This window comes from Pelophylax lessonae, assembly GCF_965119305.1.
Source record: "Pelophylax lessonae genome assembly, chromosome: 4".
Taxonomy (NCBI): Eukaryota; Metazoa; Chordata; class Amphibia; order Anura; family Ranidae; genus Pelophylax; species Pelophylax lessonae.
Genome location: NC_138771.1, coordinates 91,751,434 through 91,769,272, shown reverse-complemented (window position 1 = coordinate 91,769,272; position 17,839 = coordinate 91,751,434). Strand labels below are relative to the sequence as shown.

Below are 17,839 nucleotides of genomic sequence, written 5' to 3'. Positions count from 1 at the left end.
TATCCAGGAAGGTGTGCAATGCGAATATGAACTATTCTGCATCAGGTGACATGTGTTTTTGGCCAGCTTTAGTTGACTCCATTTTAGAATGGCATGTAACTATTGTATGTGAATAATGTGGTAATAGTAATAAATTCTCTTTTGTTCATCGACAGACACAGTGCTCCATAAATCATAACCACTGGGTTATATTGCCTCCTCCAGGTGTAGGACTAGGCAGAACAAAAAACACCTGGCTACGCCCATGGGCCATCCTCAGCTTGGTATATAAACCCCCTCTCTGCTCTAGGTAATCCGTTTTAATCTGTCTAGTCAGCAGTAAGGACCTAGGCTCCCGGCTGGGATCTCTAGCCCTAGCAATTTTTTCTCCTTCCTTACATATTTTTTGTTTTTTCTTTTGGGACATCTACAATCAACTGCCGGGCTGGGCGACGGGCTGGATAATCTAGATCCAGCGAGCGCATGCAGACCGCAGCTACGCACTAGGTCGACATGAGTAACCTCTAGGGATGGTAGGACCTGCCTGAAGGCTGAAGGTTCCCTTCTCCTCTCCCTAAATCACTCAGTGAGCTTGGCTTCCCCCACTCCCTTTCCCTCCCTGACTGGACCTGGAGTCTGGTGGGAATCCCAGGGCAGAGGATGCAGCAGAGACCCCTGGGGTCTCCCCTGCTATCCCCACTCTGTAAGGGTTCTGGGATAGTGTTCGTCCTGCCCTGGTCGTCTGGAGGGGTCCCAGTGTAGGAGACCCCTAGGTGCATGCCCTACTGGTTTACAGTGTGGGTATAGTGCTGGGAGGTCCCAGTGCAGAGATGGTGGTGCACAGCAGAGTCTCCCCTAAACGTGTGTCCTACCTTCAGGGGGGGTCCCCTTGCAGAGGGCGCAGGGAAGATCCTGGCAGCATGCTGTAGCTTATGGCGTGATGTCACGCGGGCTATTTTTCCTTAGTCTGCCTGGTCTCCGGTTGGGGGCCATGTTTGTGTAGCCCGATGTCACGGGGTCCATATTCCCTTAGTCTAGCTGGTCTCCGGTTGGCGGCCGTGTTTGTGTAGCCTGATGATGTCACAGGGGCCATTTTCTTGTCTGGGAGGCGCTGGAGACGACCGAAGCCTCGTGGGGATGCCGAAGCTCCTCCTCTTCCTTTTCCTCCTCAGTTTCCTCTTCCTGTGCCCAGGGACATATGAACAGGGATGGTGTCCATGATGATGCTGGGTTTGAATTCTTGGCGCTCCTCCGGTCCGAGTCCTTGGGGGTCCCTGTTATCTATCTCTCTGCTGATAGCTACCCTGAGCCTTGAGGGGATCCTTTAGTGGTGCCAAAAGATCGTTTTTGTACTGAAAGGTCTTCCTTTCCTTATGGAGTCTCAGGGTCACATCTCCCCCCCCCCCCCCACTGACCCCCTCATGGAGGTGGCAAGTCCCTCTGAACCCCAGCTTCCCATGGTTGCACTGACGGCGGCCCTGCAGTTCTTGTGTGTTCCGTGCGGAAGTGGTGTGTGGGCAAAGACCCAGGAGGAAGCATCCCCCCGCCTTCCCCTGCTCAGTCTGTCTCATCTGATTCTGAGCCTGATGCCCCCATGGAGGCGGCCTGTCCAGGGGGGCTTAATATCATACCCCCAGATCCATCCGATAGTGAAAGTGAAGGTGATTCCTCCATGGTCGCAGCAGTGAATGAAAAAGCGCTGGTAGACGCACTTATCACTGCAGTGCGTGAGACTTTAAAAATGGAGAATGCAGCGGATGTAGCCATGGATGTGGCTGGGTCCTTTGGTATGCATAAGTCACCTCGTACTACAAAGGTGTTGCCTTATGTAACTTATTTTGACCGGTTTTCCTGTAAGGAATGGGAGCAACCAAAATTACTGTTTGTGACCCCAAAAGTTTTTGCTGTATGTTACCCTTTTGAGGAGTCACTTTTACAACAGTGGACTAATCTACCAGTAGTGGACCCTCCTGTTTCCAGGTTGAATAAAGCAACCACGATCCCAGTAGAGAAATCCCGCTCATTTAAGGACCCAGCTGACAAGAAAGCAGAGGCTGTGGTACGCAGCATGTTTACTATGGCTGGTTCAGCATTGCGGCTAGTCTTTGCCTCAGCCCTGGTGTCTCAGACCCTAAGTGAATGGGCCAAGCTTTTGCTTCAGGGCTTGGGGTGTGAGCAGGTCCCTGCTGCTTATGTTGATTTAGTGGACCAGTTGGTCCATGGGCTGCGTTTTTTTGTGATGCAGCTTTGGATATAGCTCCTGTGCTGTCCAAACCTTCTGTTTCAGTGGTGGTGATTAGGCGCGTGCTTTGGCTTAAGAATTTTTCCACAGACCAAGCCTCCAAGAAAGCGCTCATTGAGCTGCCCTTTCAAGGTGATCGCCTGTTTGGGGCTACCCTGGATGGCATCATTAAGGCTCTCACCAGGGGGGGGGGGGGGGGGGTTGTTAAGAGTACCTTCCTTACACAGTCAAGGAAGGGGAAGGAACCTGGTTTCCGGCCCTGTAGACTTCTTTTGTGGGCATTAAGGAGATCCACAAAGTGTTTCTTTTGGGGGTACCCAGAAAGGGGGGCAAAGTTTGTTCTTTTCAGGTTTTTCAGGGTCCTGAGTCTCCTTGTGCGATTTAATTTCTGCAAAGGTTCAGGTGATGTCCGAACTACCTAAGGTCCCCCCTATCCCTGTCTAGGGAATTGATTTACCTAGGTCTGATTTTAATTCTGACAAGGGTGTTCCTTTCTCTTGACAAATTTCAGGAACCATAGGCCGTTTTTCAGTGGCTGCTGTCACACAGACCGTTTTCTCTCCCAATTTGCATACATTTTCTGAGTCTGGTGGTATTCACCTTCAAGACTGTTCTGTTTGCACAGACCTACATGCAGCTCCTTTAGCAGGTTCGGCTCAACAGGAGGATACCCAAGTTCATGATGAGGTCACTGGGTCCTTTAACAGATGCCGCAGGCGTCCAAGGGCCACGGTAAGGCCAGTATCATCCTCAGCTCAGGCTTCTTCCACAGTTCTTGTGAGGAATCAAGAGCGAGGGTCTTCCAATCATCCTGGTGGCTGTAAACATCCCCTGGGGGCTTCCTCTCAGAAAAGACCAGCTGTCCCAAGGGATAATTTACCATCCTGCTTTACAGTTGCTGGTTTTAATGGCTTAGCTATTGAAAGCCAGGTACTGAGGGACAGAGGCTTGTCTGGATCAGTGATCCCTACTATGGTGACGGTGAGGAAGTAGTCTTCCAGCAAGATATATCATTGTACGTGGAAAGCGTACATTTCTTGGTGTGAGTCGGTTGGCACTCATCCTCGATCCTTTTCTGTGGCTCGGATCTTAACCTTTCTTCGATGGGGCATTGATCAGAAGTTGACCTTGAGTACCATTAAGGGCCTGGTGTCTTCCTTGGCAATCTTTTTTTCAGCAACCTCTAGCCACGCACTCTTTACTTCGTACCTTCATTGAGAGGGTTTGACATGTGGCTCCACCTGTACGGTCTCTTTTGCCGCTATGGGATTTAAATTTAGTGCTTTCCGTTCTCCAGAAACCTCCATTTGAGAATATTCGGGAGATTCCCTTGTCTACGTTATCCCAGAAGGTGACATTCTTGATGGCTATTACCTCGGCCGGCAGGGTATCGGAATTGGCGGACTTTTCCTGTCGCAGTCCCCATTTGGTGGTCCATAGGAATAAAGTGGTTCTTTGTCCCTGTCCATCATTCCTGCCCAAAGTTGTCTCTGACTTTCATTTGAATGAAGACATTGTGTTGCCTTCCTTGTGTCCCAAGCCGGCTCATCCCAAGGAATTTGCTGTGCATACCTGGGATGTGGTTCGTGCATCTGGCAGCTACTCAAGTCCTTTTGGAGGTCAGACTCGATTTGTGTGGTTACGGACAGACCAAGAAAAGGGCTGGCCACTTCTTCGGCTACCATCTCCAGATGGATCAGACAGACAGTGACTCAGGCCTTTTCCATTAAAGGTCAGGTTCCACCTTTCTCTGTCACGGCGCATTCTGCTCAGGCACTCAGTGCTTCTTGGGCCTTCCGTCATCAGGCAGCAATACCGCAAGTTTGCAAGGTGGCTACTCTGTCATTGGTGCATACCTTCACAAAATTCTATAAGATAGATACTTTGGCATTTGGGGATGCTTCTTTTGGCCGCAAAGTTTTGCAGGCTGCTATTTAAGAGGTGCTGTTCCCTCTTGAGGGGTGTTTTTCTTTAAACGTTTATTTTTTCAGACGGGGCTTCTCTGACCCGGTTAAGGCTCCTGTGTCCTGGTTAAGGGCACTTCTGTTCAGCCTTGGGTTATTTTCCCCACCCCACATTTTCCTTTTGACACTGCTTTTGGACGTCCCAGTAGTTATGATTTATGGAACGCTGTGTCCGCCAATGAACGAAAGAGAAAATGGGATTTTTGAACTTACTGTAAAATCAATTTCTCTGAGTTCATTGACGGACACAGGACCCACCCCCTCTATGGAGTTCTAATACTTCTAATACAGCTTGCTACTAAACTGATTACCTAGAGCGGAGAGGGGGGTTGTATACCAAGCTGAGGACGGCCCATGGGCGTAGCCAGGTGTTTTTTGTTATGCAATATAACCCAGTAGTTATGATTTATGGAGCGCTGTGTCCGTCGATGAACTCGGAGAAGTGGATTTTACAGTAAGTACAAAAATCCCATTAATATCAGTTCTTTATTTAATATTTTTTACTGACTTCATTGATGTTCTCTCTTTTCTAGGCCATAGGAAATGCAAAGACTACTAGAAATGATAACAGCAGTCGCTTTGGAAAGTACATAGAGATTGGATTTGATAAAAGGTATCGGATTGTTGGTGCTCACATGAGGACATATTTACTAGAGAAATCTCGTGTGGTTTTTCAGGTAAGCACACCTCTGGGCCATAAAAGGAAGTAGCTTTATAGTAGCTTTGAGCTTATAGTTTTTGTTTCTTTACAGTTCAATGCAAAAAATAACTCAGAAGAACAGTTTCTCAATGCTCCATGCACACTGGCCTAAAAATTGCTGTCTCTACAGGAGTTTTGTGTTTTGCCTGTAGAAGCAGCTCAATGTTATCCTGTGTGTCCATATGCAGGACGATTACTGGAATATTTTAAGCTCAACGTTTAGAGGCAGGAAAAAAAAAACCTTCTGGTTTGCGTTTCTGATCGGAGCCTTCTGGCAGAAAAAAGGCAAAACTCTCCTAAACTCACCTAAACCGTGTACAAAAAATGCTCTATATAAGCTTTTTTTTTTTTTTAAGCCTAGTGTGCATGGAGCCTAATGCTGTTAGCCTACATTCCAAAGTCAATAGAAATGTGTTGCTTGTATGTTAAATTCAACTTACTCTTTGGTATCTGTAGCACTTAATTTCCAGAGTTCATATTTACACTGTGCCCTTTTTGAAGGCTGTTTGAAACCTGTAAGTAACTATGGTAGTACGTAATAACAAAATACCATTGCAGTTATTTTGGAGTGCCTTAATACTTTTTAGTAGTGTTTGTATGCAACAAGGATTAATATAGTGCACTACATAGTCTACCTTCAAATGGTTCTATTGGCTATTTTTTTTTTTTTTTTGTTCTATTAAAATAAAAATCAACATGTTATACTTACCTGCTCTGGAGCAGCCCCCATGCCCCCTCTTCTCCAACAGACCTCTTCCTCTCCTCTTGTTTGTGTGCCCCCCACAGAAAGCTGTATGCTAAAGGGGCATCACAAGTCATGCTGTGTCCATCCATTGACATACACACACAGGCCCCCACATCCGGCTCCCCTCCTCACAGAAATTGACTGCCAGCGGCAGGAGCCAATGGCTCCCACTGCTCTCAGTGAAGCCTATGAAAGCAGGGAGAGAAGAGATACAGTCAGGCACAGCACTAGATTGAGAGAGGAGTCAGGTAAGTGTTTTTACCTTAATGCATGAAATACATTAAGGTAAAAACGCTTTAACTTTAGAACAACTTTTATTTGTGACTGTTTTATTGCTCACTAGTTTACTAGTCTAAAGATATAAGTACCTATCTTCTGAATGTTTTACACAAAGGAAAAGGTAGTGGCCTATAGCTCAGGTCATAAAAGTACTGGTGATTCATTCTCAATTCCTCCTGTTAGTGCTGCCGAGCCTTGAAGACATTATGGGGGGAATTCAATAAAGGTGCTGCCCCACTTTTGTGGCATTAATTCCTCTTGATCATATATGGCGCCAAATTCATGAAGCATTTGCTATACTTTTGGTTCTTTAGCGACTCGTGCACCAAATTCAGGTGGTTGTAAAATGCGCCACTTTTGCATTGTTGTGCATTGAATAGTGGAGCTAGTTAAGACCAACTCTTTTTTGTTTTATAGAAAGATAAACTGGCTGAGACAGATTTTGCAAAAGTTTCTCTTGTGCATTCTAAAAGTGGTGCAACATGAACCCAATTTAAGTACAAGTTCTAGGCAGGCATATAAATTTGGCACCTTCTTCACCACTTTTAGAATGAATGAGAGACACTTTTGCAAAATCTGCCTGCGCCAGCCTTTTTGAATTCTGGGGAGTAAGTAGTAACTTAGTAAAAATAAATACAAAAAATGTGCTGCGCCAGACGTACACCAATAAACATAAATTATGTTAATATAATCAATATCTGAAGTCCATACAAGCTGTGATGGTGCTCAAAATCCAATAAATGTTCATTAGTGTCCAAGTGTCCAAATCAGAAATGCAATCTGGTGAAAAGTGCACACCAATCTGTGAAATCCCTCCACCTGCTAGATTGGCCTCTCACCTCCAAACAGGACCCAGACGGGCCAGCAAAAGCATGTACTGAGGATATCAGACTCCTGGAAAGACACTCCAGCCTCTCACCTCCGGAGGTCTCAAGACACGGGACATGCGATGCAAAATATAAAAGGGAAAATATAGTGCTCTCCGTTTCAACAATCAGGCTTTGTTGAAATAGGGGGGCAGAGCTTGCGTGACCGACGCCGAACATCTCTCGAGTGACACACGCTATTACTATTGCCATAACAGCAGGCACGGTGAAGTGCCCTGTACATGTGAGTAAACTTCTATTTTCCTCAATAAAGCCTGATTGTTGAAACGGAGAGCACTATATTTTCCCTTTTATATTTTGCATCGCATGTCCCGTGTCTTGAGACCTCCGGAGGTGAGAGGCTGGAGTGTCTTTCCAGGAGTCTGATATCCTCAGTACATGCTTTTGCTGGCCCGTCTGGGTCCTGTTTGGAGGTGAGAGGCCAATCTAGCAGGTGGAGGGATTTCACAGATTGGTGTTCACTTTTCACCAGATTGCATTTCTGATTTGGACACTTGGACACTAATGCACATTTATTGGATTTTGAGCACAATCACAGCTTGTATGGACTTCAGATATTGATTATATTAACATCATTTATGTTTATTGGTGCACGTCTGGCGCAGCACATTTTTTGTATTTATTTTGATTTATTGTGGGATGTGAACACGATTGGTGTTTGCTGCCGGCTATATTTGTTTTATGCACAGTGATATTCAAGCACTTTTTCAGTACATTATTCACGCACAGTGTTTTTACCTATTTTGAGTGTTATATCACATATTTGGTTTTGCGCTGATAGTTTTTTTGTTATATTAGTAACTTAGTAAAGTTGGCTGTTCAAGATTTATTTTTACATAGTTGACTTAATGAGTTGTTGTTCAGTGGTTGTATGAAAAGGGCAAAGCAAATACCTTAAATTGGATACTTACAATGGTTTAGCCTGACATATTGTAAGTATGCATAGCTCATACCTGATGGGCAGTTGGCGAAGCTGGAAATCACTGTAGTATTGGACGCTACAACTGTCATTTATAGAATGCCGTGTATATTTTTACAAAGTGATGTCACCTCATCAGAGAACGTGCTTTGTGTCCACTGATAAGATACAAAGCACTGAGATATTTTAAATGCTATCTGGTCTCTTTTATATTTCTTTATCACCGGACCCAGCCATAGCATTATTGATTAAAGTGTCCTCCACACTTAAGGTCCTCACAGTTTAAACTACTTTTATATGTGAGGGAACAGAAAGAAAGGTATGGCTGCACACCACCATCGATCCAACATCAATTTATTGTGTCAACATAGACTGCCACCAGGACATGGAACACACAATATAGGCGACGCGTTTCACACTTAACTCGTGCTTCTTCAAAACCTACTTTTATACATGACAACTGCTTCTAACTATCGCTAAAGCTTGGAAGACTTCTACTCAAAACATTCTTGAGACTTAAAGTAGAGTACCTAAATCCATGATTCATAGTAAAATTGAAGCCACTTTACTAGACCATGTACCAAAACTTCCAAAAATATGGCAACCCTGGGTTGATTGCTTTTTTGCCCCCCAGTTTTGACCAATCCCTGATGGAACCTTAACTGACTCATTGTGAAGATAAGGATTCTTCTACACCATTAGACTAATGGGCGCTACCTAGTTCTAAAGAGACTCCGAAAACTTCCCCCTGCCCGCCTCTTTCCCCTCCTGCCTATTGTAATTCCTTTCCCTCCCTGCTCTTTTTCCTATTTAGTTTCTCTTTTGAATTGTTCATTGGAGGCTTCTTAGCTTGCACTCTGTGCGCACTACCTGGAGGTTCTCAGCGCAGTTTCTACCCCATGAATCGGGGCTAATTTGTATCAGTATCTTTGATTGTTCCCAGTTCTGTGGATTTGTTTATTTTGACTACAATTTCAGTTGTACTATAACTAATTTATTCAAGCTAACGGAGAGTATTACATTATAATCTTGTACAAGTTAACTTCACTGACTACACTGCTGTGTTCTTTCAATGGGCATTTTAAACAAGAAAAAATACAAAGCTTTCAATGAATGGGGGCAGTGCTGAGAGAGCATAACCCTGTGGTATGTGTGTAGAGGGGAAGCTGATGCATGGGCCGTACGATTGTGGCTATCATGGCAGTTGTGCTACCTACTACTACAGTCATTTCTAGCTTCCCCAGTGGCCTATCAGATATGCATACTTACATTGTGCCAGGCTGGACCAATGTAAGTATGTAATACAAATAATTCCTGGAGTTCTTTTTTGATATGTCTGTGGACTAGTGGTCATCTAACAACAGAAAGAAAACACTTTTATACATTTTATATGGCTGATCTAATGTGCAGGGGTTCAGAGCTTATCAGGCATAGACAAAACAGGTTTACCTAAAGTAAGCAACATGTCCCTAAAACTTTGTAATGTAGTGTAATAGTAGTGTAATGTAAGTTTGGTAACTTTACAAAGAGTCCTGTGGGTGCTAGAACTCTTTTGGATCTGTACCTGACAAGTAGCAGTAAAGGGCCTTTCCTAATATTACATCCTATCCCACATGGATAGGCATGGACAGTCCCATAGCAAGGCTGTAGTTAGACATTCCATAAGAAGGGATTACAGGTAATTTATACTATATTTTATCCTCTATGTCTGTTGAAGCTTCTGTAGAGAATGCTTATTTTTCAATGAGGCCCTAGGTATGGTCTGTGGCCACAAATCTACCCAATAGAATAGGATATAAATATGCTCTTGAGTAGAAGAAGAATTGTCACCAGCACATGTCAAAAGATCCATTTCTCAAGGTAGAAATGTTTTCTGCGAGGTGCAGTAATGTCAGCTTGTGATAGCTGTTGCGATATCTGAATTATAGACAAGACTATCACTATACGAAGGTTCAATGGTGAAGACTCTTTTTTCGTTATTATTGTATGTTGGCAGCATCCACCAATTCACTATGCACCATGCATTAATTGTAAGAGAGCCTTTAAGGCAAGGGTGGGGAACCTATGTCCCGGGGCCGTATGCAGCCCTCAAAGTCATTTGGTCCGGCCCCCCGTGCAGCTGAGTCTGTGTCTCTCAGCTGATCTGTCAGAATGGAGCCAATGTTTCCTGTATAGTTCCGGCTCTGTTGTGACAGTCTGAGTGAGTCACAGGCAGAGTGATATCAAATGCACTCCGCCTGTGACCAATACAGGAAACATAGCCTCTTCCTCCAGAGCGGCACCGCTGCTAGCCAGCGTTTCCCGCCAGCAGTACTCACAGCAGTACCAGCCAGAACCAGCAGTACTCACAGCAGTACCAGCCAGAGCCAGCAGTACTCACAGCAGTATAAGTCAGAGCCAGCAGTACCAGCCAGAACCAGCAGTACTAGCCAGAGTCAGCAGTACCCACAGCAGAACCAGCAGTACCCACAGCAGTACCAGCAAGAGCCAGTAGTACTCACAGCAGTACCAGCCAGAGTCAGCAGTACCTACAGCACAGTACCAGCCAGCAGTACCCACAGCAATACCAGCCAGCAGTACCCACAGCAGTACCAGCCTGAGCCAGCAGTACCCACAGCACAGTACCAGCCAGCAGTACCAGCCTGAGCCAGCAGTACCCAAGGCAGTACCAGCCAGCAGTACCTACAGCACAGTACCAGCCTGAATCAGCAATCCCCACAGCAGTACCCACAGCAGTACCAGCCAGCAGTACCCACAGCACAGTACAAGCCAGCAGTACCAGCCTGAGCCAGCAGTACTAGCCAGCTGTACCCACCAGCAGTACCAGCCAGCTATGCCCACCAGCATTACCAGCCAGCACTTATTTTCAAAACTTACCACCACAAAGTCGACTGCGCTCCAGACTGACCGACGCAAACCTGGAAAACCAGTTCTGAGTAGCAACATCATCAATACCAGCTAACATCACACACCTCACCAAAGAGAAGCAGTTGCAGCCATCACATTAGGGGTGAGTTAATTAAATGTTTGACCAAATATAACAGGCACATTTTTAAGTTGATAATTTTGTACGGCCCCCAAATGATTTTATAAATACCCAAATGGTCCTTGGCAGAAAAAAGGTTCCCCGCCCCTGCTTTAAGGGGTTCAACCAATACAATGCAACTTCTCTTATGGTCTTGACTAAGTCACTTCTGATCAATCCTGATACTATTCTTTGTTGGCTATGCCATGTTACAAATATACCAGAATAGCCACTTTAGAGAGAGAGGGATTTACTAAAACTGGTGCACACAGAATCTGGTGCAGCTCTGCATAGTAACCAATCACCTTTTAGGTTTTATTGTGAAAGCTTAATTGAACAAGCTGAAGTTAGAAGCTGATTGGTTACTATGCACAGCTGCACCAGTTTTAGTAAATCAACCCTTTATTGTCAGTACAAAGCACAGGTGTGTAACTTATTAGTAATTCAACATACAGGTTGCATATTCCTATACATTGAAACTCCAAAAAGTGATGACCTCCCAAAGCCGAGTTGGCTAGAAGAGGCTACAAGAAATTTTCAAACATTTACAAAGCTAAATGCTAAGCAGGGAAAGAAAATACAGTACATATAGGAGTTGATTTACTAAAACTGGAGAATGCAAAGTCTGGTGCAGCTGTGCATGGTAGCCTATCGGCTTCTAACTTCAGCTTGTTCAATGAAGCTTTGACGGAAAAAAAAAACTGGAAGCTGATTGGTTTCTTTGCACAGCTGCACCAGATTTAGCATTCTCCAATTTTAGTAAATCAGCCCCACAGTATTCTATACTTGTCTGTCAAAACAATTTGGTGGCATGGTGCAAGGCAGCATTTTGATAACCTCACTTTTTCCCCCTATTTATGATTAGGCAACCTTTTATGCCAAAGTTGGCATTTTTAACCGATACTTCAATTGTGTTTTGAAAAATAAAGCTGATCTCAAAGCACAAGTGTATCCAGATATTGAGAACTTCAATGTATGATGTTTCAAATTCTGCATCCAAGTGCTGATTCAGTCTGTCTATATTGCTTAGCACATGTACAGTTTCCACGTGAGATTTAATGCTTGCTAAGGCTAAGGCTGCTTCAAGCAAAATGCTAAATTCAACTCGTCAGCTTTCTAGTAATCCATATATTGGTGTTTTTTTTTATGTTGTTGCTTCTTTTTTTCAGGCAGAAGAGGAGCGAAATTATCATATATTTTATCAACTGTGTGCATCAGCTTCATTGCCGGAATTCAACATTCTTAAACTGGGTATGTTTTTAGTACTTAAACAAAAATGGCAACTGCCTCAATTTATAATTCGCTATTCGAGTAAGGTGGGCATAGACGAGCCAAAAACCAAATGTTCTGTCGATCGAAAAAGGAAAATGGCGCATACGATTGTGAAATGGCAGAAATTGCGTGTCGCAGCTGGCACACTAATGATGCGGAAAACGAACGACCAAGAATTTTCGTTTGGTTTTTAGACTTGTTTTTGGTCTGTTTAAAGGAATGCTAAAGTCTTTGGGGTTTTTCTGGCTAAACACAACAAACATGTCATACTCACCACCTCTGGGCAGTGGTTTTGTGCAGAGCAGCCCAGATCCTGCTCTTCTCAGGTCCCTCGCTGGCGCTTCTGCCTCTCAATCCTGTCGAGTGCCCCCACAGCAAGCAGCTTGCTATGGGGGCACCCAAGCTGAGCCGCTTCTCTATGTCCCCATTCAGACACAGAGCCACGTCTCCTGATTGGCTCACTGACTTTGATTGACTGCAGCGGGAGCCAATGGCACCCCGCTGCTGTCCCAGCAAATGAGGAGGAAGAGTCCTGGCCAGTCAAGTCTGTCGTGCAACATCGCTGGATAGAGATGGGCCTGAGGGGAGCTGCTGCACAGAGAAGAATTTTTTATCCTAATGCATAGAATGCATTTTAGTGCAGCCTTTAGCTATACCTTTGTGACCACCCAGCTAATATTGAGTCTGTCCCACTTTTGCTGCCAAAACAGCCCTGACCCATCAAGGCATAGACGCCACTAGACCTCTGAAGATATACTGTGGTATCTGGCACCAAACCGTCTACGTATACACAGCATATACTGTAACAATGAATAAATGAAGGAGAGCTATGCTTGGAGGCAGCCCGTTCCCCATTAATACTTTTACAAGACATTTACATGGTATCATACTAGGACTGTTTTAATAAATATTTTAACCGGTTTCCGACCGGCCACCGCCTATTAACTGCGGCAATGTGGCTCTCCTGCTCAAACCAACGTAGGGCTAGGGGGCAAGCGCGCTGCGCTGGCGGCGAGCTCCAGCCCCCATTCGGCAGCGGGGAATCCGATGCATGGGTCAGGTGGCTCCGATTGCCGCCTGACACCCGCAGCAGCGATCGCAGCTGACCATTCTTCTCCCTTGAATGATTAGAGCCCCTGTGATCCTTCTATATAGGATCACAGGTCTCTATGATCATTTCAAAAGCCACGCCCCCCCCCCCCCCACAGTTAGAATCACTCCCCTAGGCTCACATTTAACCCCATGACCACCCACAATGTTAACCCCTTCCCTGCCAGTGTCATTATTACAGTAACAGTGCATATTTTTAGCACTGATTACTGTAGTAATGTCACTGGTCCCCCCAAAAGTGTCAAAAAGTGTCAGTTAGGGGTCTGATCTGTCCGCCGCAATGTCGCAGTCCCACTAAAAATCGCAGATCGCCGCCATTACTAGTAAAAAATAAATAAAAATTAGGTAAATCTTTCCCGTAGTTAGTAGACGCGATAACTTTTTGCGCAAACCAATCAAAATACGCTTATTGCAATTTTTTTTTTACCAAACATATGTAGCAGAAAACAAATTGGCCTTAAATGTTAAAACATTTTGATTTTTCATTTTTTTTTTTTGAGAATGTTATAGCAGAATGTTAAAAAATTTTTTTTTTTTTTTTTTCAGAAATGTCGCTATTTTTTTGTTTATAGCGCAAAAAATTAAAATCGCACAGGTGATCAAATACCTCCAAAAGAAAGCTCTATTTGTGGGAAAAAAAGGACATCTGTGTTATTTGGGTACGGCTTTGCACGACTGCGCAATTGTCCGTTAACCACTTTACCACCACTTTTTGCTGTCTTCCGTCCAGGCCACTTTTTGCGATTCGGCGCTGTGCGACTTCAACTGACAATTGCGCGGTCGTGCGATGCCGTACCCAAACGAAATTTACGTCCTTTTTTTCCCACAAACAGAGCTTTCTTTTGGTGGTATTTGATCACCTGTGCGATTTTTACTTTTTGCGCTATAAACAAAAAAAGAGCGTTTATTTTGAAAAAATAACAATATTTTTAACATTTTTTTTATATGAAATTACCCCCAAAAAAGATGTAAAAAACAATTTTTTTAAAAATTTTTGGCCAATTTGTTTTCTGCTACCTATGTTTGGTAAAAAAAATCGCAATAAGCGTATTTTGATTGGTTTGCGCAAAAGTTATTGCGTTTACTAACAAAGGGAAAGATTTCTGTCATTTTTGGTGTTTTTTTTTTTAACGCGTAATGGCGGCGATCTGCGATTTTTTTTTTGCGGGACTGCGACATTGCGGCGGACAGATCGGACCCTTGACTGACATTTTTGACACTTTTGGGGGTACCAGTGACATTACTGCAGTAATCAGTGCTATATATATGCACTGTTACTGTAAAAATGACACTGGCAGGGAAGGGGTTAATTTTATTGGAGAGGGAGGGGTTAATGTATGCCTGGTGCTTACTGACGTGTAGGGGGGGAGGTGACTGAGTGAGTCATGGACAGATCGGATGTCCAGCTATGCTGAACAGTCCGATCTGTCACTCCCTGTCAGTATGGAGATCCGCCCGCTGTGTTTACACACAGCGGGCGGATCTCCAGACTCGATCCCAGACGATCGGGTAAGAGCAGCGGCGATCGCCGCTGCTCCTCCCCTGGCCCGACTCCCGCTGTGAATAAAAACAGCGGGAGCGAGCCTCCGGCGGCGCGCAACGCCGCCCAGAAGGGGGAGTGTCTGACGACGTAGTACTACGTCGTCAGACGAAAACGAGCCACTCTGCCGCAGTAATATTACTGTGAGCAGTGGTAAAGTGGTTAAAGTAACGCAGTACCGAATCGCAAAATATGGCCTAGTCATCAAGGGGGAAAATCTTCCGGTCCAGAAGTGGTTAATATATCCCTGCAATACATTTAAATTTTCACATATTTTGTTCCTTTAATAATGCAAGTACAGAAATATCCTGTTAATATGTTAGAAATTGAGGAATCAAGTGCACTCCTAACTTCCTGTTTGAGCTGACAACAAACTGTCTCTGAAGCACTAAAATCCCAGGCAGTGTTGTCAGCCATGCCCAGTTCTCTTCTGATGCACTACTGACCCCCACCTTCCTCCTTCCCTCTAGTCTATAGCATAAGGGTGAGGTGTTTGTTGTTCAACAGGGGAGAGCTTAGGCTGACAGGTCGGCAACACTGCTTGGAAACTTTAGGAGAAGTAGAGGTGACATTGTCAGCTCAAAAAGGAAGTTAAAGTGTTACTAAATCCACAACAGTATAATAAGTCGGTATATGCAATAAAGCATGCTTGTTATACTCACTGTGGAACCTAAGGGGTTAATCATCCGCCGGTATAAAGACTGTTTGATCCTGGCTTCCGCTGTCCTCAATCCATCTCCTGATAAGACAGGGCCTTTGGAGTCACACTGCACATGCTTAGTTCGGTGTGTATTGCTAGAGAGTTTTGTTTTCTTGGAAGAGTGCATGTGATCAGCACAGGGCCAATCAGCACTGTCCAGACAGAGGGTAAGGGGTTCTGCAGCCAGAGAGTCAGAGTAGAATGAAAACACCTCCTACAAGTTTTAACCAGAGAGTAATAGAAGTCACAAGACTGCTATATACTGCTGATGAGAAAAGGTATTTAGCAGTTTATATTTACTAAAATCATTGCATTTCTTTGTACTGTGGGAGACCAGATACAGTGAATGCAGGGTCCTGGGTTTCAAGTAAACTTCCTCTACTTACTTTTACCTATAGGTAAGCCTATAATAAGGGGTTACCTATAGGTAGTGTAAATATTTCCTAGACGTGGACCGTTTAGGAGATTTTTACATTACATTCAGCCAGTGACATGACTGCTGCATGCGCTCTGAAGGAACGAAACAAAGACAGACAGAGGCGCCTCTAAGTGTAGACTTTATGCAACAGGTTTAATGAATAAAATTATGCACTCACGTTAGTAAGCATATATTCATGCCCATAAAACAAGGTTCCAGTGTGGAGAAGTGTACATCATCCGGTCATGGACATTTGTCCTGCTGGAGCCGAAATGCTTTCGCCGTGGCCGGCTTGTACGGCAAGTTTAGAATCAGGAAGTAGGCTCGGTGTATTTGCTTGACAGCAAGGCTTGGTGGATAGTCGAACCTGGATGATGTCATCTGCATGTGACGCGTTTCCAAGTGTGCTTGCTGCCTGGGGGAGGGCAGCCGCGCTCCTTCTTCACTCCTTCGCGCTCCTTCTTCACGTACAAGCCGGCCACAAACCTGCAAGACAAAGGCATAATGAGCTAGTATGCATGGCATACTAGCTCATTATGTATTACTTACCTTAGAACGAAGCCCCGACACGGACCCCCGGACATCGCTGCGGGCGCCGCCATGATCCCTCGGCGTCTCTTCCGGGTTCGGCGGCTCCGGCGCTGTGATTGGCCGGAGCCGCGATGACGTCGCATGCGCGCGGGAGTGATTTTCCGTGAAGCTCCCAGCAAGGAAAACTGAAGGTCCCCTGGACCTTCAGAGCGCATGCGCCGCTCGCGTGAGCGGCTGCATGCACTGCAAATATCTCCTAAACCGTGCCGGTTTAGGAGATATTAATTGTACCTACGGGTAAGCCTTATTATAGGCTTACCTGTAGGTAAAAGTGTCAAAAAGCGGGATACTACCGCTTTAATGAGACAAAATATGGGAAAATGTGCATGTATTTCACAGATGTACTAAATGTTTTTTTTATTTTGTCCATAAATAGGCGTTTATTTATAAATATTTTTACACATGATTCACAGAGCTTTCACCCCACATTTCTCCATATGAATCCTATTCAAAGATCAAGTGAATTTTGGGTGACAGCTGAGTGAATCCTTGATAAAAACAAATGTATAAATAGTCTGCTAAGTGCAGAACATTGATATACTATAACCCCCAGAGCAAACACCAGCTCTAGGTATGTTTTCATTAGTTTGACAGCAATATGATGCTGGTATTTGATTGTTTGATGTGGTTTTGTACTATATGGGTAATCTATTGTTAAAGAAAAATTGATTTAAAGCATTAAAAATGTATGCATTCATGTGTTAATGCTTTATTCATTTTCATAGTTTGTGGTACTCAAGGGCAGTGGCTTTCCACTTCCTATTAGCAACTGGTGCTCTAAGATCACTCAGTTGGTATACAGTGAGGTCAGTGACAGCAATGACCTGACAGAGGTTATAACCCAAATTATGTATTCAAACTTGTTTTTGTCGGGAGCTGGATTTAATTTTTGTATTTATTTTCAACAAATTGTCTGACCTATATGAAATAGGTATAAATTTGGATCCACCCACTATGGCCAGCACTTTACATATACAATTTTTCTTTTTTTTTTTCTTTTCTCGTTTAAGAAATTTAAATTGGTACAGTATTAACGATACATGGAATTTATTGAAATAATATCGGTATGTTGCCGGTACTGAATCTAATACAATTGTGTTTCTCTTTTTTCTTTTTAATTCTTTTTCTTTTTTTTTCTTTCATTATGTTTGTAAACTTATTTTTTCATGAAAATTAGATAAAAATGTATTAAACAAAAAAAAAAATAGGTATAAATTCACCGCAGCTAAATATGCAATCAGCAGCGCAAATTCATATTTAGTTGCGGTGAATATATATATATATATATATATCTTACGCCCCGTAGTGGCTTGCGACAGTCATAATTGAATTTGTTTTGTATTTTGTTTTTTCTTTGGCGCAAGTGTATTTGTAATCCCCATATAGGAAATAGGGTCTTAATAGCATTGAAGACGGTCTGAACTACTGCTCAAAAATGCATAATGTGCCCTGATATAAAATAGTTGAG

The 17,839-nt window shown here is 43.9% G+C and overlaps 1 protein-coding gene across 5 annotated transcripts in view; it reads left to right on the top strand.

Annotated features, from left to right (window-relative positions):
• The window catches only part of MYO5A (myosin VA), a 391,043-nt gene that overhangs the window by 209,133 nt on the left and 164,071 nt on the right, over positions 1-17,839 (top strand). For all 5 annotated transcript variants that reach the window (XM_082256683.1, XM_082256682.1, XM_082256681.1 and 2 more), the window contains 2 exons: positions 4,719-4,862; positions 11,910-11,991. In XM_082256683.1, coding sequence (XP_082112809.1) covers positions 4,719-4,862; positions 11,910-11,991 — 226 coding nt within the window. The remainder of the gene's footprint in view (positions 1-4,718; positions 4,863-11,909; positions 11,992-17,839) is intronic.